Here is a 22,829-nt window from a genome sequence, read left to right as displayed (position 1 = left end):
GCTATAAATTCTTGCCCTAGATATCCGAGTAACTAAAATGTTGTTTTCGATTATCTTTACCAATACTTTGTTGGCGAGCTTGTCACACGTTATTTGTTCAATATGGTTTACTTGATTAATTTAGTTTGCATGCTATTCCATTAATCCGGAAGTTTATTCAATGATAACTTTTAGCGTTAGTAGCTAGATTCCTACGTCATAAAAAAACACTATAAATTCTTTGTTATTGTACAATATGGAATTAAATTCTTCTAATTGCTTTTATTACATAGAAAAATGCTATAATTGATTTATGACGTGTAATAAATTCATCTCATTGAGTTTAAAATATATACCTTTTTTGTTTGGTTTAATTTAATGTCATATGTCCGATAAACTTGATTCATTAACTATTTAATATAATTTGCACATATTTAGTTAATTTATCTTTATTTTTCAGTAGTATTAAATTATATATCATGTAATAGAATTTTGACGATTCGACATTGTAAGATTTTCAAATAAACAATGAATTAACATAAAACTTGTAATATTCATCTGTGTACTATGACAGATATAAATATAAAATGAAATCAAGATGTCATATGTCAGCCACTCATATTTAATATTCATAAAAATATAATCAAATAATATTAAAATTTAAAAATACATCCAGACGAGCGCTGGCCACTGGATCTTGGAAAAGGACATTGCATCTTCAGTATTAGTGGGCCAATTGTTGCCAGTTTACAATTAATATAATAATCTTGGAACCCAGTGGGCTTTACTAGGCCCAACTAAATTATTATTTTTTAAAAAGGACCCAACTAAATTATTGAAACCGTGTTGTAAGTAATAATAATATTTATTATTATTATAAAATAAAAGATAAAGATAAATTAATATCATGTGATAAATCACATGTTTTTATCCATGAGATGATCGACCCAACCCATATCTACAATGAAAAATAATATTTTTGAGATAAAAAGTAATTTTTTCATGAGTTAAAGTCGGATTTGATATCCATCTCGCTAAAATTATCCAATGAGATAGTCTCGTTGGAATTTTTGTGTTGTAATAAAGTTAGAACTTAACATTAAATTGTTATTAGAATGAACTAAAAGCCTGCCTAAACAATCATTACAGGATCAATGTCTAATCGAATCATAACCTCGAGGAATATTACTATAAATTACTATGGTAATGACAAAAGATGAGTGTCAACCTGAATATACGTTAATTTAATCTATTAAATAATACTTAATTGTTTCCCTTAATCTCGGTTTGACTTGGTCAAGGTTTTGTGTCCATTGATGTCACCACAAGTTCGTTTCCTAAATGTAAATGATATTAGTAGGCATTTTTAGCAACAACAATAGGTTGTTTTGACTATTATTACCTTCTTAAAGATTTGATCTATATATATTTACTAAAAACCATAATTTTTATATAAAGTTAAATGTCCAATCCCATCATTATCAAAATCAAGATTGTTCCATTTATTATAAATTATGATATTATTAAGAAAACGATTATTATTTGAAGTAACAATCTGTTCCTGAAAAACTCGGTACATCATCACTATTGATTAATTTTGTTATAAAAGTGGACATTTTTGAAAAGATAGTGTGGGGTTTGGTGTTAAAAACAGAGGTGACCACAAAATCTTTACATCTTTTTATTCTTTTGAGGGACAAAAGTGGTTAATCAGCAGCAAAAAAAAAAAAAAAATTGATTGGATTCCCTAAAGGAAAAAACCTTCATCCTGTCAATATATGCTTTAAACCCAGAGAGAGAGTCCATTTCCCCCCAGAGAGACAGTCCATTTCCCATCTTTTGAGATCAAAATAGTTAAAAGTAGAGAAGTTTCTTTGAGGACGAAGATGGGAATGTCATGTGATCACTTTGAATTTTGCACTTAAAAAAATCATCAAGATTTTGAAATTTCCGGAATTCAAAATTTGGTATATTTGAGAATTGGGTTGGGAAGAGATTGTTCTAACTTTTTTGTGGTTAATTAATATGAATGCAATCAAACATGGTGATTTAATCAACTCGATTTTTTGGTCCTAATTTTCAATTTATCATTATATAATAAATACCATGTATGTATTGATTTATTTGGTGACCCAATTGAGATTGGAATGCAAAGGGTGGAAGCAAAGTGAATTAAAAAAAAGTACATTGGCTGGTACCACTATGTGCTTTTGTGTTCATTTTGGCTTTAAAGTTGCAAATGGGGTTCGGGCACGAGGCATGTGTCACATTTATTTATTTGCATTTTCTTAAAAGCTTGAATTTAAATTACAGGATAACAACGGTCGTTTCTTATGTTTTCATCGAGCTAAGCTCATTTTTTTCTGCATTATTAGACAAGTAATTATTGTCTCTCATTTGGTATGTTTAAAAATGTATATTAATCTTTGGAGAGTTTATAAATTTCAAGACAATTATTGTTGGGCTGTTTTGCATTCACATACCTTGTAATTATAATTAATATTTATCTTCTTATTAAATATTAAAAATTCTAATATATAAGAAAAATTATAATATATCTAAGAAAGATAAATATCATATAAATCAAACACATGGGATGTGCATACTGCAACATACAATGCAAAAAACCCGTTATTGTTTGGCAAAAAATAGTGTGAGACGGTCTTATGAGTCGTATTCTGTGAGACGGATATTTTATTTGGGTCATCCATGAAAATTATTACTTTTTACGCTTAGAGTATTACTTTTATTGTAAATATCGGTAGGGTTGACCCGTCTCACAGATAAAAATTCGTGAGACCGTCTCACAAGAGACCTACTCTTATTTATTTGGTTAACAGTTATTGAAAATGGGTTAAATAAATTTGAGCATATTTAATTATATTTTAAGACCAAATGGCATACTCAAAATTTTTTTTAATGAAAACTCATACATAGTCTTTAGATTTTCTAAGCGCGTTCCAAATCACTCTAGCCAATAAACCGTACCTAATAAAACATGTGCGACATATTATTTAGATAAAATATTGATAAGAAAGACAGATCAAACACTTATCAATTCTATAAACTAGAAATATCTTCAAAAGGTAGGTCTCTTATGAAACGATATCATGAATCTTTATCTGTGAAACGAGTCAATCCTACTGATATTCACAATAAAAAATAATACTTTTTTATGGATGACCCAAATAAGAGATCCGTCTCATAAAATACGATCCATGAAACTGTTTTACACACGTTTTTACTATCCTCAAAATTATTTACTCCAATATTTATTAGATGAAATATTTATTAGTTGATTATTTTGTCCAGCATCTCGACTACACCCCTCCAAATACGACAAAATCATAGGCCCAAAAGAAAAAGAAACTCATACTCATTAAAAAAAATATATAAATAATGTTTTAACTGCATCTCATTAAATTTGCAGGCCTATCTTGCAAGAAAGAATGTAATTATATAAAGGGCAGCGAAAAAAAAAGAGAGATAACAGATATCGTCCAAAATTGAATCATCATGTCTATTATGAGATAAGTCAGTTCTATTTAAATTTATAATAAATAATATTATTTTTTCATAAATAATCTAAATAAAATATTCGTCTTATAAAATTATTATAAAAGATCTTATAAATTTTTTCTGTGAAACTGAAAACGGTAAAAGTAAATAAAAATTATTTAACCAGCTAGAGTAAATGTGGGCAGTGGTGGTTTTGTATTTATAGTGGTAGGCTCTCACTTAGCAGCAGCTGGAAAAAGTGGCTACAGTTAAAATGGTGGAGGCCTATCACTTTCAGTGATCATCAATATCAATAATAATAAGAATAAGGGAGAAACAAGACTGAGCAACCATTCAAACGGGTGGAGGGAGAGACACGCAGAGAGAGGCAAACATTGTAATTCATATCAAATATAATGGAAAATGGCACAGAATTCTTGTAAACTTTTTGTCTTCTCCACCTGCATTCCATTTCAGGACAATCTTGTTCCATTCAACAGTTAAAAAATTTACCAGAACACGGGAGGAGGGAGGTGTTCAGGTGGTGGAAATGGGCGGAGGAGGTGGCTGCGCCCCGTGGAAATTCAAGAAAGCGGCCAAGAGAATATTTGTGCAGACGTGTGGTTCTTTCTGCCAGAGTCCACAATCCCATGTTCTTGGTGCATCTGTCGGCCCCAGTGTAAGTCTTCATTTTGCCCAGAGATCAAATTCCATTTTCTTGACGGAAGATTGAAGGTTAGGAGTTGTGTGAATTTTGATTTTTCTTTTTTTTTTTCCAGCGATTTTTTGATTCACCAGATTATGCTATCCCACCGGGGAATCAAAAGAGGAATTTTTCTTGCAAGAAGGTCTCCTCAGAGATCTCGGAGCGAGTTGATTCAAGCTCAAGCCCTTCTTCTAATAAGGTATGTTTTCATGCCATTTCATGATCTTCTACTCTTTCTTGAGGAATTATTTTTATTTATGGTGTTATTTTTCCAGACATTTTTAATCAATTGCATGCTCAATCTACTAGCAGTTTTTGTATTTAATTCTGAATCTACTACACAGGTTTAATTGTGAAGCATTTACTCGGTTAACTTTCAAGAAGTTTGCGCATTTATGACCAAAATGTAGTTTTTGGTTTTTACTGGAGGAGATGATTGGGTTATTCGACACTCCGTAGGGGGTTAATTATCGTACTTTTTGAACGAAGATTGAATTTTTAGGAAAATCAGACACGAAAAAGATCTAGCTTGCAATGCATCGAGTATCTCTCTCTTTTTCATCTCATCGTATTTCTAACTATTGGATTTCTTATGCCCTTTTTCCCAATGCTTATTGCAGAACTTGTGCGCAATATGTCTCGATCCGTTGAATTACAGCTCAGGTAACAGTCCTGGGAAGGCTATATTCACAGCTCAATGTTCCCATGCATTCCATTTTGCTTGCATCGCTTCCAATGTACGGCACGGTAGTGTCACCTGCCCCATTTGTCGTGCTCAATGGACACAGCTACCACGCAACCTTAATACCCGGTGTTCCATCCATTACAACAAGACTGACCCAGTTTTACGAATCATCGACGACTCCATAGCCAATTCTCGGGTTCACAGGCGATCCTTTCTGCGTTCTGCACGTTATGACGATGACGATCCAGTCGAGCCTGACCACACAAGCGATCAACCCCGCCTTCAACTCTCTCTTTTGACTGCCTCTCTGCTTCCACCAAGCTTCAATTCGTGCTCATGTCAAGATTCTGGAACTAGTTCTTGCCACTATTGCAGGATTCTGTCCAATCATGTATCCGGGTCATCATCAATGGCAGGTTCACCTCTTGCTGCACATATTTTTCCGTCAACCGGGGCAGAAACTCCTCCCTTTTTGTGCTCCCCAAACAATGGAGCTTATCTTCGCGTAAGATCATCGCATCAGCCTGCAACTGACTTGGTCTTAGTGACGAGCCCAAATGGGCCACACCTGAGGCTTATGAAGCAATCCATGGCATTGGTTGTTTCCTCGTTACGTCCTATTGATCGTTTAGCCATTGTCACTTACTCTTCTGCAGCATCAAGAGTCTTTCCTCTTAGGCGCATGACTTCTTATGGTAAACGAACTGCATTACAAGTCATTGATCGTTTGTTCTATACGGGGCAAGCAGACCCAATGGAAGGGCTCGAGAAAGGAGTGAAGATACTTGGAGATCGTGTCCACAAGAACCCAAGATCTTGTATTCTGCACCTCGCAGACACCCCATCAAGATCCTACCACCAGTTTGACATGGAAATCCTGGTTAGAGTATTCCACGTGGGTTTCGGCTATGGTGCCTCAAATGGCTTCGTCATGCATGAATTTGAGGAATTTCTGGCAAGAACATTGGGAGGCGCAATCAGAGATATCCAGTTGAGGATTGGGGAAAGCTCAAGGATCGTTAGTATTGGAGAGCTGAGAGGCGGTGAAGAGAGGAATCTTCCTTTGTATCTAGGTGAATCGGGACATGTAAGCGTGGAATATAGCTACATAGATGGTGGAGAAGAAGGCGAATGTGTAAGAAGGGGTGAAATTGTCGTGCATTTGGAGGATAAAAGAGAGAATATGTATGGTCATGTCCCCGTAGATGGAAGGATTAGCAGTGCAGAGAGTTGGGATTTCCATGATCCTTTCATGGCTAGAAGATGGGCCAAGCATTTGCATGGCTATAGGCTGTAATATTATTTTATATCACGTTTCATTTTGCAGTTCTTTACGTATACGGTTACCGAATTTATTGATTTCCCGGTCACTAATTTCATGTAGGTTCGATCTTTCATTTTTCTTGGTGGGAACTTGAACAATGGTTGTATTATATTCTTTGTTTCTTATATTTTGAGCCTGTACAATAATTTATTTCATTAATGGCTTCCGCTGAAGCTGGAGACGATCTAAGTTTTCAAAATAGGTTAAAAACTTTTGCTCGATAGAATTCGACCGCTAAATTCGAATTCAACAAACCATTGTAACACGAAATAAGTCATTTTTAAATTCAAGTTTGAATGCAAACTAATGAGCAATTAAATGAATCATGCTTTATCCCTCTTCATAGTGCTAAGAAAACAAAGAAAACCACGAGTATAAACAAGGAGGAAGACTAAATAAAAAAACATAGAAAACAGAAATTAGAAAAAAGGAAAGGGAAACAAACACCATCCTAGTCTATAATACAGAGGTGGTGGTGAGGGCTCATGATGAGCAATGTCTCTTATGATTAACTTTCTTGAGGATGCAAAGACGCAATCGCTGGCTCAGAGCTTCCAGCTTCTCAAACCTGTCCCGTTTGGCCTTCTTAGTGTCCAAGGAGGAAGCTTTATCCTTCTTCTTCTTGCTGTCGTCGTTAGGTGAGCTTAAAGAACTCAGCTGAGAATCTCGAAGAGGGGTTGCAAGCACCTTTATAGTTTTCTGCCAATCAGTACATGAAGTTGCTTATCATGAAGCTTTAACCCATGATCCGATAGATTGATTGAGTAAGAATTAAGAGAGTGAGGGGGGAAATCGTGTCCCTTGAATAGAGGATGGATAAATACCTGATCGTAGTTACTGGCACTAGTACAATCCATAGAAGGTACGTCGCTGCCAAGAGATGAGCATCGTCCCCAGCTTTCTCTATTTGAGCTTGTATATGAGCAACTCTCTTCATTTTGGCCATTTCGTTTGTCCTACTCAATAAAAAATTGAACTGTAAAACTAAAGATATTGCAGAGATAGCTATGTCGTCCATTATTCGTTGAATGAGAAACAATCAAATCTGAGATATATTGGTAAAGTTTAATTTTTTTTCTTTACCACCAAGTACCTGTAAAGGCAGTTCATCAATGCCGTGAAGTTCTGCATCTTCAACAGCAAGGCCATCCTGCAATAATAAAGTAATTGTAGATACATTTATAAGATAAGTTTTAAGGATTCAAACCGGAAATATATCCTACGCATACTGATTAATCACTTGAATATAACAGCAACTTAAACCAGAAACAGTTAAAAGTTTACGCTAGCAACTGGCGCAATGTCCGAAAGGAGGTCCCCCACAGACTTGACTGATGACACATTACATGGAGCAGAAGAAGAACTCGCTGTATCACCACTCACATTTCGAATCCCAGCAATTATCTCATACAACAGATCCTGATGGAAAAAACGTAAGTATTCATCAGGTAATGCGAGGACGAACTCCACATAAAACATAGAAATAATGGTGATAAAAGCAAATCAACCATAAATAATAAGGAACGAGAGAAGCTGAAAAGTTTAAGTGTTCACTGGCAAGCTATGGTTTAGCACAAAATGGACTCGCCGAATATAATTTGAATAGGTGATTTATGAATTACGAAGATTATTCCTCGTAGCTTTCACAAAGAGCAAGGATAGTCATTCAGATACCAGATCACATGGTACTATGTGAAATACCAAAAAGAAAAAAGTAAAACTGCTTGCAGAATTCAATATGAATATAAACCAATTAAGTTAATACTTGGTCACCGCTCCAAAGCCAGGATATTGCTGAGGGACACACACCACACAGTAAGCTGATGTTAGAGTGAACAGAAGGTCCCAGTCCCGACCAACTGATCAAGTTTAAGTTCCAGCCAAATAAACACTAGGGGATAAGGTAATATGTTATTACAGGTTCTTACAACACCACTGCCAATATAGAGTAGAATTCACATATATAAATACAAATATGCATTTAAAAATGCAATAAATGAGATTAAAGCATCTTCAACTTCCAACTAGAATGTTACATCAAATCTGGTCAAATTTTGAAGTAAGAACAATAAACCAACCAAAATATGTAGACATATTGTTGATATGTTATATCAATGATAAAATTGAACACTATCCAAAATTGTAGCCCAAAATTTCGAAGTACCCCATAAAAGAAACGATTTGCTAAACAGTGTGCAGTATAAATTACCTCGTCCATACCAGACTTAACCTTCATATCTCCTAGATCATAGTATGTTTCAATTTTTGCTGAATTCATAGATGGAAGCCGAGGAGGATGGAGGACATTGTAGAAGAAAATTGATACAGAATCATAATAAAACTGGGGTCGGGATGAGTTGTGATCACCCTCAAACTTGATAATATTTTTATCACCCTGCATAACCAATAAATTTGAGTATTTCTTATTAAGACGTTTATAACACGAGACTGGCAGAAAGCTTTCATACCACATATGATTTAAAAATAATATCTGAATGCTGAGGCTGGATAAATTTATCGTCTTTTGCGTGCCCAAACAAAGCAGGAATAAATGACTTTGGTGCAACCTGCATAGTCAATTTAAAATTAAATCGTGATAAGTACCAAGATCAGTTCAGAAAGTGCTAGGGCTGGCTAAAAAGGCAGTTTCACCTCATCAGAAAGTGCACATAAAAAACGAGGGTCAAAATAAACTTGCTAGAGAATCGAACGTATTGTACAGACCTGTACACAATCAAGTCGCATTATATCAAACTTGGCCTTCCTCTGAATTATTCTTCGCATGTACTGGATACCCACCTTAACCTATAATACATGAAAGTGGTAGCACTAATTATTCAGAAGGAAAACGGTAAATTTAAAATCATTCTTCAGAAATTTGAGAAACCTTATAATAACGAGAATATTTATCTCTCTTTAACTAAGATTAATTTGTAATATTGTTGCATAAATATGCAACTGAGGAGATAAAACAGACTAAGAAGAAGCAAAACATGTGATCATATTCTCATACTAAAGAACATGATGTTGGTCGGTCAATATATTTTTATGTTTCCAATATAATACATAGAAGATTTTTTATCTGGATGTCCAAAGACGCACTGAATTCGTTCTGGAATGGATTTTCATCCTAACTAGTTAAAGAAACATAAGAAAAACAAAAAAAATTGCAAAAGTGCATTGAGACAGTTTCATTTGTTTACTATGCATGAATGTTTTGTTCAGCCACATGCAACTTGAATTGTGTAAAAACAAAAAGGATCAAATGGCAGCATATGCAACATACTGTAAACTTTGGCAGCCGAATTTTGTACACGTCTGCAAGTTCCATCATAAGATTAAACAAATTAGAGAAGGCACTGTCTAACACCATTCCAGCTATGGAAGGATCTTCGGCTCCATACAGAAGGCTGCAGTACGTTAATGGCATTACATTAGTGAAAAATGATGTCCCTTCAAAATGCTCTGGCACGCGGGAACATAACGTGCCCATATAGTGAACAGACAACTTCACTATAACAAAAATTTTGCAGCAATTAAATAGTAGGCCTCCAGGAATCCCAAAATCAAATCGAAAAATCTATTGACTGCTATGATAATCATGAAAACATTTGTAATGTGATGTTTCTGACATTTAACGTTAAATTTATAGTCATAGTCCTTTCAGGAGAAAGAAAACTTCAATAGAAAGTTCACAGAAAATTATTGAATTTTGTTGACTTGCATCAAATCTAGGTGAGGGCAAAACAAAGTCCCAAACCTCCTTCCTTCACATTCTCTACAGGAGTTTTATTCAGATTTTTGGCAATTATAGCCATTTTGGTTTCTACATTCCATCACCATTACATAGTTCCAATAAAATCCAACAAGTTCAAAAAATGGCATAGAAAAGACTTGTGAACCCTGATTACTGGCTTTAATTAGCCTTCAGTGCCCGTATTTTGCTCATAGATGTTGGTATATCCTCAACAATATAACGCACACATCCGTCAATAAAAGTCAACACCAAACTCAAATATCTACCCAACTGGAACTATTCTATATGAAAGTTTTGCACATATATTCATCCCCATTTGAAAAATTATCTATAAATAACTACTTGATTGAGAATAAAAAAAAGAGGTTAAATTGTACCTCGGGGATTGCATTGTTGTATGAAGCAAAAAAAACATAGGAATAAATCTGGAGGACAAACTAACATTCCAAAAATTCAAAGCAGAAAACAATCACGAACCTTGTCACAGCGCCCATCGACCTCCCCCAAAGACCTATACGAGATACTTTCTCATTACTCCTCAGATATGAAACCACAATCTTCAGGTCATTTTTCTGCAAATTCAGGCAAGAAATACATCATTCAAAGAAGAAACTTGGAGATATCATATTAACGAAGGGAAAACTACCTCATGCCAACCAAGACTGACATAGTCCCCATCAGATAAGCCAGACCCTGAAAAATCAAGAGTGAATACAGTAATATTCGAAGGCAGAAGAACCACAGCTGCCTCATTTCCATCCGCTCGACACCCACTGCATGAGAAAAATAAACAAATAAGATTCACAAGCTCACACACCTAGCCTCAATAATTGATAATTTTACACAACGGTGTTTTTCTTTGAAAAAAATGTACTACCTTAAACATATGAAAGCTTATACTTAGAAAAGTACTGTATATATATAAAATTCTATATATTCTGAGATTCAATCCAGGCAATCTGCTTTTCCCAACATCAATTGCCACTTCCATAAAAAATATATCGTTTTTTCGGCCAGTTCTGCAGAGAACCAACTAGGTGGTAAACCAGAAACAATACTACACCAGAAAGGTAGAATCCACGATCTACATCCAACTAAACACACCGAATATAACTAACTGTAAAACATACATCAAATAAGGACAAAATTAGGTAACTCTTTAAACATCTCAATAGTACAACATGTTATGATACTTCTGTTTTCCTTACGGTGTTCCTATAAACGCCACTCAGATTATATGACTATATGAGGTAATACATTTAGTGCATTCCATGGTATGCAGCAGCAACAATGTTCTAACATGATAATTTAGAAGCCAATTGAATACCTGTTTCCATGGCAGTAGATAACACAGGGAAGGGGAACATCCTCAGGAACCTGTGAAGGAACATAATGACTACACCTCAAGCTATGGCCTCTTTCATTCATAAGCTGCAAAATCAAGCAGTCCGTATTTTTTAACTCTTTAATACATTCAGAACTTCATGGTTGAAAATGGAAACAAACATCTTATATTCCTATTAATTAATTGCAATATATGTTTCTGTTGACTGATGGCCATACTTGCCTCCAGGTCTTCTCTTATGTATTTTCTTCCTCCGAGAGTAAAATCCTTTTCCCATAAATACTGATCTGGGTTATATTCAGCCCTGTTTTAAAAGCAGGAGGTTAGACTACAGGTAAAACAATAATGCAAAGAAAGAGCTTAGATGTGCAGGCAAATGCTACAAGGTATCACAGTGAATCATAATTTGCAAAATAGTAAAGGTATCATAGACAAAAAAAAGTGAATAGATTATTTGAGGTTTAGAAGCTATCACGTAAAATAACTATTTTAAGGGACCAGAAGATAGTGTATATACAAGCAGCAACATCTAGAACGCAAGAAGCTCTACCAAGAATCACTTGGTTGTGTACAATTGCAAATTTTTGTTCCTCCACTTCCTGTACTTTTGATCAGTAAATAAAAGAACAATTTATATCCAAATTGAGTAGTTGATGTCACCAACCAATTTACATCTTCGCTTGACCATAGAAAAAGGAGACAGCTTACCAAAGGGGTGATGAATGTGAACAAGACACTGATTCGAGAAATGAGTTGGTCTAAATTTTCAATCACTTACAAGATAATTGATATACGATCCAATTTTATAGCACAACAAAAATCACAGATTTTTACTAAACCGACAAGCAAGTTCAAAAACCAACATCCTGACAAGAGTAAACAAGAAAATTGAACAAGAGAGACGAATAAATGTACCTAGGCGGCCGAATAACAAAATTAATGAACTGCTCGATCATCTTGAATGGAAAACTAACTCAAGCAGCCACTCCCAAAATGATAGAATAAATTTATTTCCCAATTGCAAATGTGGAGGCTGACTTCTGTATCTTTATTCGTTAAATATAACTAGGGGAAGAAAATCCAACTCAAGTTTAAGGAACTAAGCTCAAAATCATAAAAGGTAACATCCTAATTATAAGAACTTAGTCAACACAATCTAGACTATCATTTTAAAAAAATAAACAATAACAGCAGCGACACCACCCCGAAGATCAACTTTATTGAGCAAAGGCTGAATCTTGGAGTAAAGACAAGAAATTTATGGTTCAAATGGCTAAAATTTCCAACCTTTTCAATATTTTCCTTCTATAACATCGATACTCGACAACTGGAGCTCTTCTCACATCTGGATTAAATGGGGTAAAACAAGGAAAACATGTTGTCTCAAAAGCCTATGTGAAAACCCAAACATAACCTAGAAAAAGAATCTAAAATTAGTTTAATCGAGACAGATCTCCAAACCTAATTTTCCAAAGTTCTTGAATCAAGAAAAGAAAGAAGGTAAGATGAAGTTGAAAGGAAGAAGTACAGAAGGCAAACAAATTGGTTCGATCCAAAGAACTAAAGCTCAAAATCACAAAAATAACCCCTAAATTTAGCTAAAACTAGCTCCGCGGAGGAATAAAACAAATAGATACAGACAAATATCAACCGATAAAAATAACAATAAAAAAAGAACAAGAGATTCCAGCGAGCGAAATGAGGAACTGTGGTGAAATTGAAGGAAAAGGAAGAATCAAGTAAACAGAGGAGAGACAGAATTCAATTAAAGTAAGGCAGAATAGCTGAGGCATCAAGGTGCTGCGAGCTTGCAAAATAAATTTCGTTACGAAAGTATGACAATTACACAAATTCGAATATAAATAATAATATTTGATGGATTAAATGAATTAAGATGCTCGATAGAAATTTGTTTTTCACAAAAAAAAAAAATTTGAAAAAAAAAAAAACAAAATTTGACATCCGATGGTCCATTCGGGCACGTCTGTTCTCCACTGCTAAAAATAAATGACTCCATCATTACCATGGGAACATCACTTGCTTAAAAATGGCCACAGATGAGTTAGTTACATTTACCACAAAATATACTGTATATGGATAAATCCCAACTCAGGACGCACATTCTACACAAACCTTTTTGTTTTCCCGTATCTTTTGCATTGGCATACAGGATTATCTATTTCTTCGAGATTCTCTTACATTTATAAGATTCAGATGCAATTAAATTTATGAAAAAGTTCTAGACTTAGAATGAACAAATTACAATATGAAATATTTGACGAATGACCGAAAACAACTCAACATAAAACTTGAAAACTTGTCGAGTTAAAAACAAAAAATGGCACTGATTTGGAGCTTTATCTATGAGATTCCGTACCTTCATAAAACATTATGAGTTGAATTCGGTGTCAGCAAAAATATACAACCTTCTAGTACTAAAATAAAAAATCAATAATCATGAACTTCAAATAATGTCATGAAAAAATCTTACATTTATACATAACAAATTCACTTAAGGGACCGAAGATTTCTACCCAAACCAATTTAAATATGTTTACATTTAGTTCAGACATTCCTATATTTATATCTTTCAACTATAATTAGAACTCATTGTTATTGTATATTTTCGATCATTTACGACTTAATCATTCGATTCTCCCGAAGAAAATCTTGATATAATCTTTTACATTGATAAGACACATTAGTACAACAAATATCCAAATTAGAGATTAAATAGACATTAAACTTAATAATGTGTTTTAAGGATCAATGACGGCCAATTACTTGCTTCCAGCTTGTTGATTTAATGGTGTCCTGTAACTTAGTTACTGTCCAGTTTGGTCTGCTCAAAATCGCTCGTAGTGTATAGGCATGTTTAACTCCGAATCAAGTTCAGCGTCCATTATATGAAAAAATAGCACGCATCAACTTACTCATCAAACTCGATTGTCACTCTTGTTACATACTTCCTAGAAGCATGTGATCGAAAGGGACCGACTCGATCATATAATCTATTCTCGAAGGCTCGCAAATTTATTCTCGAAGGGACCAAACTCTAGCTCAAGAAACCAACCGAACATCCATTTTTCAACCATGAATTCAGGCGGTCTTTTTCTCACTTTTGGTTGAGAAGATAAATTTGAGATAACATCATTGATCCATCATGGATTCATGGTTCAAGAATTTTTTATGATTTTGATTCAAACTATCAATTTATGACGTCAGAGTTCAAAATATTAATATAAGTCGTGTGAACATGAATTTGAGTCACTAACAATAGAGTTAAAAAAGATATGTTATTTGCTTGCTTGAAAAATGGATTCTTTTGTAGAGGATCGTCAGTGTCTTCGTATAAATTGTCATATATCAATATGTTGTCAAAAGAAATTTATTTAATATTAGTGATAGAAATTATGTACATTGATTTTTCCGTGCATGACAATAATATTGCAGGTCCATATGCTGGTTTCATCGTCAGAAAAAAATTACGATATGTAGTAGAAATTGCAAGAATTAAGGGGGGACTAGAGGGACAATTGAATCTCTTGCCATGATCAAAAAAATAATATCAGGTGAATGTGAACTTGGTGGTTAATTGGGAATAAATGAGAATACGAGGGGCTGAAGTGAAACTTAATTGCTGAAAATGCTTTGACATTATCTAGTTTTTCAGAATGTTACCTTGTATTTACCTAAATTCGTTTTTTAGCCATACAAAATGCGGTGAAGATTTTCCCCACATCCAAAAGAGCACAAATCAAAACCTAATTATTACATTTTCTTTACCGCAATCAAAATCGACAATTAAAAAAGAAAAAATAAAACTCGTTGATGTCGTATATCATGATTTTGGCGTTCTGAATTGAGCTGTATAGATCATCATCTTGATCGAAGGCGAAGAGATTTCGACCCAAGCTCTTCGATCGGAGTCTGGAGATTCTTTTGTTGTAATTTTCGCTTGGCAATTCAACATTTCGTTGTAAATAAATCAAATAAAGGATTTACAGGTTAGAATTGAAGTTTTGATTTTTATGCAATCCTTTTTTATGTTAAGTCCATATAGTTACGTTTTCTGTGTTCGTCAATTTGTTGCTTTTCAGTACCTAGGGTTCCATTAGCGAGTGCAGAGTACTCCTTTGCATTTTTCCCTTGATCTCTCTTCCATTTTGCTGACTTCCGAGTCTTTAAATTTTTATTTGGTTACAAAGATCTTTACTTTTCATACCGAACATAAATTTCCTTTTGTGATTCCTTTTAATTTTTTATTTTGTCGTTTGTGGTTTTCTTGGGATTCTCTTGTTTAGATTATGAATTGTTAATGTCGCAAAGCAGCAGGATTAATCATAGAATTTCTTATCCGTATAGCTTCTTTTCTTTCAACAATCCTTTAGTGGCTCGTGTGTTGTTGGGCAGGTCATCCTTCGTAGTTCAAAAATTTATCCTCTCCATTTATGAGAAAGTCTTAGTTTTCTTTTAAATGTGAGGGTTTCCTTCCACATTTGAGTAATTGTATCCATTGTAAAATGTTATGATTGCATGATGTGAAGATAATTAGCTATCAAAGTTGCATACTCAGAGATGTCCTTTCAAGAGGAAGAGATAGACTACGCAGCTGGTGACGATGAAATGGGTGAAGTAGAAGAAGATATGTATTTTGCTGGTCGATTAATTGGAGATTCGGAGTCAGAGGAGGAAGATGAGGATGAATATGACAATTTGGTCAGTTTAATCTGTCTACAAATCTTTCATGCACACTAATATGTTGGTGATTTAAAAGTTCTCCTTTAATATTTGCCATGGAATATGGATGATACAAACTAACTGAGATGTGGAATCAGGACAACAAGATTACAGATACTTCTGCTGCTGAGGCACGGAAGGGAAAGGACATCCAAGGCATTCCATGGGAGAGGCTAAGCATATCTCGGGAGAAGTATAGGCAGACTAGACTAGAACAGTATAAGAATTACGAAAATATACCCCAATCTGGAGAGGGATCTGAAAAGGTAAGTGTCAGTTTTAAATGGTCGCAGTGATGTGGTGACTAGTTCTGTAACTCTTATTGGTGCATAAAGTGTGTGCATCTTGCTTTTGATTTAACAGGAATGCAAATTAACAAGAAAAGGTGGAGTATATTATGAGTTCTGGCAGAACACAAGATCTGTCAAATCGACTATTCTTCATTTTCAGGTTAGATGATATTTTCTGCACTGGGCTTTTCTCCTGTTTCCTGCTGATGACTGCCGATTGAAGCTTTTGATCTGTGAATAGAATCTCCTACATTGTCTTTCACTTTGCATTAATGCACCGAAATATATCATCTGAACGCCTAAAGCAAGATGAAAATAAAAATGCTTCTTTTATCGATCTAGATGGGCAATAATGGATTTCTTGTTGGAGCTAGGTGAGTTGAAGTCATAAATTGATTATGCTGCTAATTTTTGGGTGATATGATTAATGATGAATTTGTTTTATATGGTATGATATTGGAAGTGTTTGAGAAAAAAATATGATCTAATCAAGTTAGAATTACCCTTTAAGATTAATGTTAGTATGTTACTGAAAACCATGGTCCATAACCGCCGCCAATTATCCTTGGAGTTTTGCGTCTTTGGTTGATTGTTGACTGCTTCATAGTTGATGTGGAGTAAACTTGTAAAATTTCATGAGTCTTGTCTGCCTTTGCAGTTGAGAAACCTGGTTTGGTCAACCTCGAAGCATGATGTTTACCTCATGTCGCATTACTCAATCATTCATTGGTCGTCATTGAGTTCCAAAAAGACTGAAGTTCTTAATGTTTCTGGTCATGTGGCTCCTTGTGAGGTGTGTATATCTGATTGGGTTAATTTGTTCACTTATATTTTATTTTTCTTTTCATGGGTTCTATGACAGCTAAACCAATTATCTCTCTTTTAGAAACATCCTGGAAGTTTGCTGGAAGGATTTACTCATACACAAGTAAGCACCCTTGCAGTCCGTGACAATTTGTTGATTGCTGGGGGATTCCAAGGGGAGCTTATTTGCAAGGTAATATTCTCCTTATTCATCGATGTAAGGCTTGACTTATTATGTGTTTTTTCTGATGGTATATGGTGTATCGCTGCAAATAGCGTTGCCGTAAATCAATTTTATCATGAGCCTATCGGTATAATATAATTGATATAAACAAGCAACTATGTTTGGAATGCCAATTGTTGCTTCTTGATAGCTGGATATTATATTGAAACTGTGACTGACTATTTCGTGATTGATGTAGTATCTTGATCGGCCTGGGGTTAGCTTTTGCATGAGGACAACTTACGACGATAATGCTATCACAAATGCAATTGATATCTATGGCAGTCCAAGGTGACATTTTTCATTTTTTAATATCAAACAAATTCTCTTGGGTAATGTACTGCAGCACTGGCAGTTCATACTATCTCTATGTCATACTAATGGGTTTAAATCATTATCAGTGGTTCTGTTCATTTCACTGCTTCCAATAACGACTGTGGTGTGCGAGATTTCGATATGGAGAGATTTCAGCTTGTTAAGCATTTCTCTTATCCGTGGCCTGTAAATGTAAGTTTTGATTGTGTGCAAATGTGTATAAAGTTGAAAACATTCCCCCTTTTTTTTAATTCCGATGTGGCCACGAAAGTTTACTTTTTGTTGCTTAAGCTGATCTGCTTCTTCAATGTGAGCTGGCATAATAGTCACCTCTGTGAGTGTACAATTCATGTCATCTTGCATAGCCTAGGGCTCCTAGCCATGTGGTTACTCCTGCATCCTTGCTAGAGGAAGCTAGATATGAGAGGGGTATGACCTGGTGCGAGATTATTGAAATCATCCATTCTTTACATGTGTTGTGATAGCTTATCTTGAACTGTGTGTATTCGTGATCGTGGAGTTAAAATTATTTATCATATTTGTGAGTTTTGGATGTTCACTCAACATGTTTTGCTGAGCTTGAATCATATATTTCTGCTTGAAGTTCAGTTTGCTCTGCCATGGTAGCCTAGGCAACGATTAATTATTAATGATAAAGTTGCAAGTTGCTCACTTGAAGATACAAGTGAAGCATTGAGTTTTCTCTATCTTCAGTAGTCTAGATGGCTGTGGTGCATTAACTGTGCAGACCTTGCCTAATTTCTTGATGGTAATAAATGGTAAATTGATCAGTTTTTTGTTGGATATAGTTGATTGGCTAGTTTTTACTTATTTTTTCTTTCTTGATGTGTGGGTGGATTCCTTTCTCTACAAGATGTGTGAAATGGTAGTTCTTTGTTGGTTTATTTGCAGCATACTTCTCTAAGTCCAGATGGAAAAATAATTGCTATTGTTGGGGACAATCCTGATGGCATGCTGGTGGATTCACAAACTGGAAAGGTTAGTATTTTCCTTCTGAAAGTTGCATCGGTCGGGTAAAACAAATATTGAGAAGGTCCTACGTGGAATTTCCGGTCTAAGTTGCTGTTGACTTAGAAAGTATTTTTGGTAAATTATTTTTTTTTTCTTTTTTGGGGGGCTATATTGACTCCTCTTGTTTGTAGGCTATTGCGCACATGCGAGGGCACTTGGATTTCTCTTTTGCATCTGCGTGGCATCCCAATGGGTACACCTTTGCCACTGGGAACCAGGATAAGACTTGTCGTGTATGGGATGCGCGGATGCTGTCTAAATCTATTGCTGCACTCAAGGGAAATCTTGGTGCTATTCGTTCCATCCGTTTCACATCTGACGGGCAGTTTATGGTGATGGCTGAACCAGCTGATTTTGTTCACGTGTATGACGTGAAGAATGGATATGATAAAGAGCAGGAGATTGATTTTTTTGGTGAGATCTCTGGAGTCTCATTTAGTCCTGATACAGATTGCCTATTCATTGGGGTGTGGGATCGTACCTATGGTAGCCTCCTTCAGTACAACCGTTGCAGAAACTATTCATATCTCGATGCGTTAATATGAATAAATTGGTTTTCTTTTGTGAGTTAGTGCATGCCGTGTTGGTGAAAAGGCAGGCGGCATACCTTGTTCAATTCTGCAAGACAAGGGTTAGAAGCCCTCTTTCTTAGTCTGCTCCTCTGTCCGTCCAACAGGAGATGCTTTCAAATAATGCCTCTACTTGTGCTAGAGAAGTGTGTAACAGGGGGGCCATGAAGCAATTTGATTCGGCATTACATGAAATCCTTATCTCAGTTCCTCTGGAAAACGGTACAATATGTTGTGTGTATGGCAAATTCAAATGTACTTTTTAACTTTTCTGAATTATTAGTGAGAGGATACTACCTACCCGATGTTAGTGTTCATTGTTTATATCCATTACCTTCCATACTGCGAAAGCCAATTGTCTGATATGTTCTTTTGTTTTGGAAATAAGGTACGCATCAACTACTATAAATATAATACATTGTTCTAAAACTCGGGCTAGGTAGCCGCCTACGCTCGGCCGCACTGAAAAGGTGCTAGGCGACCAACCTAGGCAGCAAGGGCGCCAAGGCGGCCTAGACATTTAGAGTATTTTTGGGAAATTTTTTGGGATTTTCATTTGTGAAACGTCAATTAAACCAGAATATGTAATAAGAAAGAATTATAGGTTTTTGATTTTAATTTTTTTGGGATTGAAAGACCAATTAAAAAAACGATTTGTTGGCTTGCGTTTGTCTTACCATACGACTCTTTATCTTCTTTGTCGACTTATACCTGCACACATGAGAAAATCGAATCAGATTTTAAAGTTAATTTTTTTTTTTTTATATTTTGATTTCTCTTGCATTGCTTATTATCTTGACTTGTATTAAGTAGAAGAAGCAAGAGGAATGAACCAAGTATAAATTGGATTTTAACAAAGTTTGGGTTGAAATTTATTCTAAGAACCATTACAAGTTTTTTGATACCGTGGAATTCGTCTAGCGACGTCTAAGGGCTTGTATGACGTCGAACTAGCATCTAGCCCATTTTAGAACAGTGTCTTCCCCTCCCTCTTCTTCTCTTGTTTTCTTCTCTTGTTTTCTTAGTTTTCATGTCGTTGTAGCTTTCAAACTTTGGGGTTACATAAGTTCCAGGAGAGTAACCTTTCCCTTCTGCTTGTTTCCACTGTCTCAGACTTGCGATGGCAGGGAACTCTATGGCTGAAACATCAAGTGATTTAAGTCCCGTTGCTGCTGCTTTCCTTTTCCAACTAGAATCGCGTGTATTTTCTCCCTTTACTGGGTTGAAACTTCCTTTATTCGGATCTGTGAATTCTTCCTTTCAGGCGTCAGTCTTCAGAAATTCTTCAGCTATAACGTGACTGACATTTTGATCTTCGTCTAATGATTTAAACTAAGTGGGATGAATTAATATCTTCAAAAGAGTTAGTATTTCATGTACTGGAATTATGAAATATATTGCTCCACAGCTTGAAAGCTTCTGGACCCTCTCAGGTTCTTATCTCTCCAATCTAATATATTTTCGTTGAGCCCTTTCGACAGTTTCAAAACTCAGACCGCACAGTTCTTTCTCCCTCGATATTGATAGCCTTTTGATCTCGTAAACCTGCCATAAGTTTCAATCTCTCCGTCAAAATCTGGACTTGATTTACCTCTGTTGTCCGTTGGATATCTGGATCAAATCCAACGATGTGACAAAATACTTGGTCCCAAGATCATGGCAAAGTGAAACTGCTGGCTCTGAGTTCTTTTGTTATGGTTTTGGCTGAGCAAAGAATGGAAAAAAGCTGGTCATTACCGTTGTTTGAAGCAAACGTATGAAATTTGACTTCGAGGGAAACACAGGCCCCGCCATCCCTATACCATTCACACAGACTAATTATCCTAACGTCGATATATAATTTTTTGTTCGGGCCCAGTTCTTTGAGTTTCTGGGCCTTTACAAGTGAAAATTTCAAGCCCAAATAAATAATTTAATCAGATAATTTTGGTTTTATTTTTATTTAACACATAAATTTGACTTTTTTAAAAAGTGAAAAATGTTAATTTATTGTGTCTTCCTAATTTAAGGACTTACTTCTCAGAAGCAAGGAACCATTCTTACTTCTTTTTTTTACAAAAAAAAAATCTCAAAATGTTATTTTCAATTATTATGGTTCCCACTTAATAATATAAATATAATTAATATTATATATTTTTGAAATTTTAAATTTTGCTTCTTAATATATACTTTTTTAAATTAGATTTTGAAATTATATATATATCAGTTTTGATATACTACTGTCTCTACGGATGTCCTACTCGCCAAAATGTGTAAATTCTGTTAACGTTAACATTAATAAGGTGCATAATCACATGGCATGTCGTAGCAATTAATTACACTATAAATCAACATTATTAAGTTATAAAATCTAACACCAAACAAGATTTTGTCACCCTTTTTTCAATTGCTAATTAATTTCTAGTAGATTACTTTTCTGCCACCATCATCACGAGAGGAAACCCAAAAAAAAAAACAAAAATTGGTAAAAAAAAAAGAAAAAAGAAAAAAAGAGAGAAGATAATATTGGATAAGTTAAACAATTTAATAAATATACAAAATCCTAAATAATTGAATCATATAAAAAATTGGGTCGCAGATTTCGGCTTAATTTTTAACTATTTTTGGCTAATCAACTATACCAACACATAAATGTCGATCGCTACATATGATGATTATTTATACTTTTAAAAAATTTATTTCCTAGTCCGTGTGCAAATATTTTTAGAAATTATATACTATGTGAGATTTTTACACAAATGAATAGATTTAATAAATTTGTAATAATTTTTTTAAAAAAAATAAATTATATGACATATTTTTGTTGTAACTTTTTGTTAAAAATAATGTTCTACTTAAAAATATCACCAATAGATCCGTCAATATAAAATATAGATAAATAAATAATTTTTTATTTATTTGACGTGAAATTCAAATCTATAATTATTGATACATAAATTACAAGAGTCGTGTCGACACCTCATTGTTTATTAATAATTGATTTCATTTCTTCGACAAGACAGAAATCATAAATTTATTTGGGAAAAAAAATTAATTTGACATAATAAAATTATTACACAAAGCTTTGCACCGACAGTTGGTAATTAATAATTGATTTGTGATGATAAATCTCACTAGCCACATAAGGGTAGGACCAAAACTTTCAAATGGGAAAATGTCGGGTTTTTTAAATAGTATATATAAAATCATCAATTTATTTTTTTAAAAAATATTCTAACAGGGGTAAATAAATATTTCAATTTTTTAAACGTGAAAACAGAAAGATAAATTGATATGTATCACGGATAAAATCATATTTGATGAATTTGAATTAAAATCGATTAAATTTATTTTAATTCGAGATGTCTATTAAATTAGCCAAAAATTTGTGTGATACGGTTTCACGAGTCGTATTTTGTGAGACAGATCTCTTATTTGGGTCATCTATGAAAAAATATTACTTTTTATGCTAAGAGTATTATTTTTATTGTGAATATCGGTAAGGTTGACTCGTTTCACAAATAAAAATTCGTGATACCGTCTCACAAAAGACGTTATAGGTCATAGATGTTTCGAAATTTTT

The 22,829-nt window shown here is 34.5% G+C and overlaps 3 protein-coding genes across 10 annotated transcripts; 2 read left to right on the top strand and 1 right to left on the bottom strand.

Moving 5' to 3' along the window:
* The first annotated feature begins 3,786 nt into the window (after positions 1-3,786).
* Positions 3,787-6,347, top strand: LOC140983761 (probable E3 ubiquitin-protein ligase EDA40). The gene is made up of 3 exons (XM_073450889.1): positions 3,787-4,156; positions 4,257-4,382; positions 4,804-6,347. The coding sequence occupies exons 1-3, from the start codon at positions 4,028-4,030 to the stop codon at positions 6,163-6,165; spliced, it is 1,617 nt and encodes a 538-aa protein (XP_073306990.1). The 5' UTR covers positions 3,787-4,027; the 3' UTR covers positions 6,166-6,347.
* A 144-nt stretch (positions 6,348-6,491) lies between these two features.
* LOC140984353 (uncharacterized) lies at positions 6,492-13,111 on the bottom strand. Of its 5 annotated transcripts, none has more exons than XM_073451705.1 (13): positions 12,210-13,111; positions 11,535-11,598; positions 11,277-11,380; positions 10,596-10,722; positions 10,427-10,521; positions 9,479-9,602; positions 8,917-8,997; positions 8,661-8,759; positions 8,402-8,587; positions 7,477-7,611; positions 7,286-7,342; positions 7,017-7,148; positions 6,492-6,891 (listed from the first exon to the last, which is right to left on the bottom strand). In XM_073451705.1, exons 1-13 carry the CDS (start codon positions 12,248-12,250, stop codon positions 6,676-6,678), a joined length of 1,461 nt encoding a protein of 486 aa, XP_073307806.1. In that variant the 5' UTR covers positions 12,251-13,111; the 3' UTR covers positions 6,492-6,675. The 5 variants fall into 5 exon arrangements, with proteins under 5 accessions (XP_073307806.1, XP_073307807.1, XP_073307805.1 ...); XM_073451706.1 differs by having other exon boundaries at positions 11,513-11,598; positions 12,210-13,110; XM_073451704.1 differs by having other exon boundaries at positions 11,517-11,598; positions 12,210-13,110.
* A 1,892-nt stretch (positions 13,112-15,003) lies between these two features.
* LOC140984473 (uncharacterized WD repeat-containing protein C2A9.03-like) lies at positions 15,004-19,632 on the top strand. 4 transcript variants are annotated; one of them, XM_073451916.1, is made up of 11 exons: positions 15,004-15,301; positions 15,842-16,013; positions 16,133-16,300; positions 16,398-16,484; positions 16,983-17,117; positions 17,211-17,321; positions 17,551-17,642; positions 17,753-17,858; positions 18,579-18,665; positions 18,830-18,903; positions 18,943-19,632. In XM_073451916.1, the coding sequence occupies exons 2-11, from the start codon at positions 15,873-15,875 to the stop codon at positions 19,241-19,243; spliced, it is 1,302 nt and encodes a 433-aa protein (XP_073308017.1). In that variant the 5' UTR covers positions 15,004-15,301; positions 15,842-15,872; the 3' UTR covers positions 19,244-19,632. The 4 variants fall into 4 exon arrangements, with proteins under 4 accessions (XP_073308017.1, XP_073308015.1, XP_073308016.1 ...); XM_073451914.1 differs by having other exon boundaries at positions 15,007-15,301; positions 15,871-16,013; positions 18,830-19,632; XM_073451915.1 differs by having other exon boundaries at positions 15,007-15,301; positions 15,859-16,013; positions 18,830-19,632.
* The last annotated feature ends 3,197 nt before the right edge of the window (positions 19,633-22,829 follow it).

Source organism: Primulina huaijiensis, chromosome 9, assembly GCF_012295235.1.
Source record: "Primulina huaijiensis isolate GDHJ02 chromosome 9, ASM1229523v2, whole genome shotgun sequence".
NCBI classification, from domain to species: domain Eukaryota; kingdom Viridiplantae; phylum Streptophyta; class Magnoliopsida; order Lamiales; family Gesneriaceae; genus Primulina; species Primulina huaijiensis.
The sequence above is the reverse complement of the archived record's forward strand: the minus strand, read 5'-3'. Positions and strand labels throughout refer to the sequence as shown.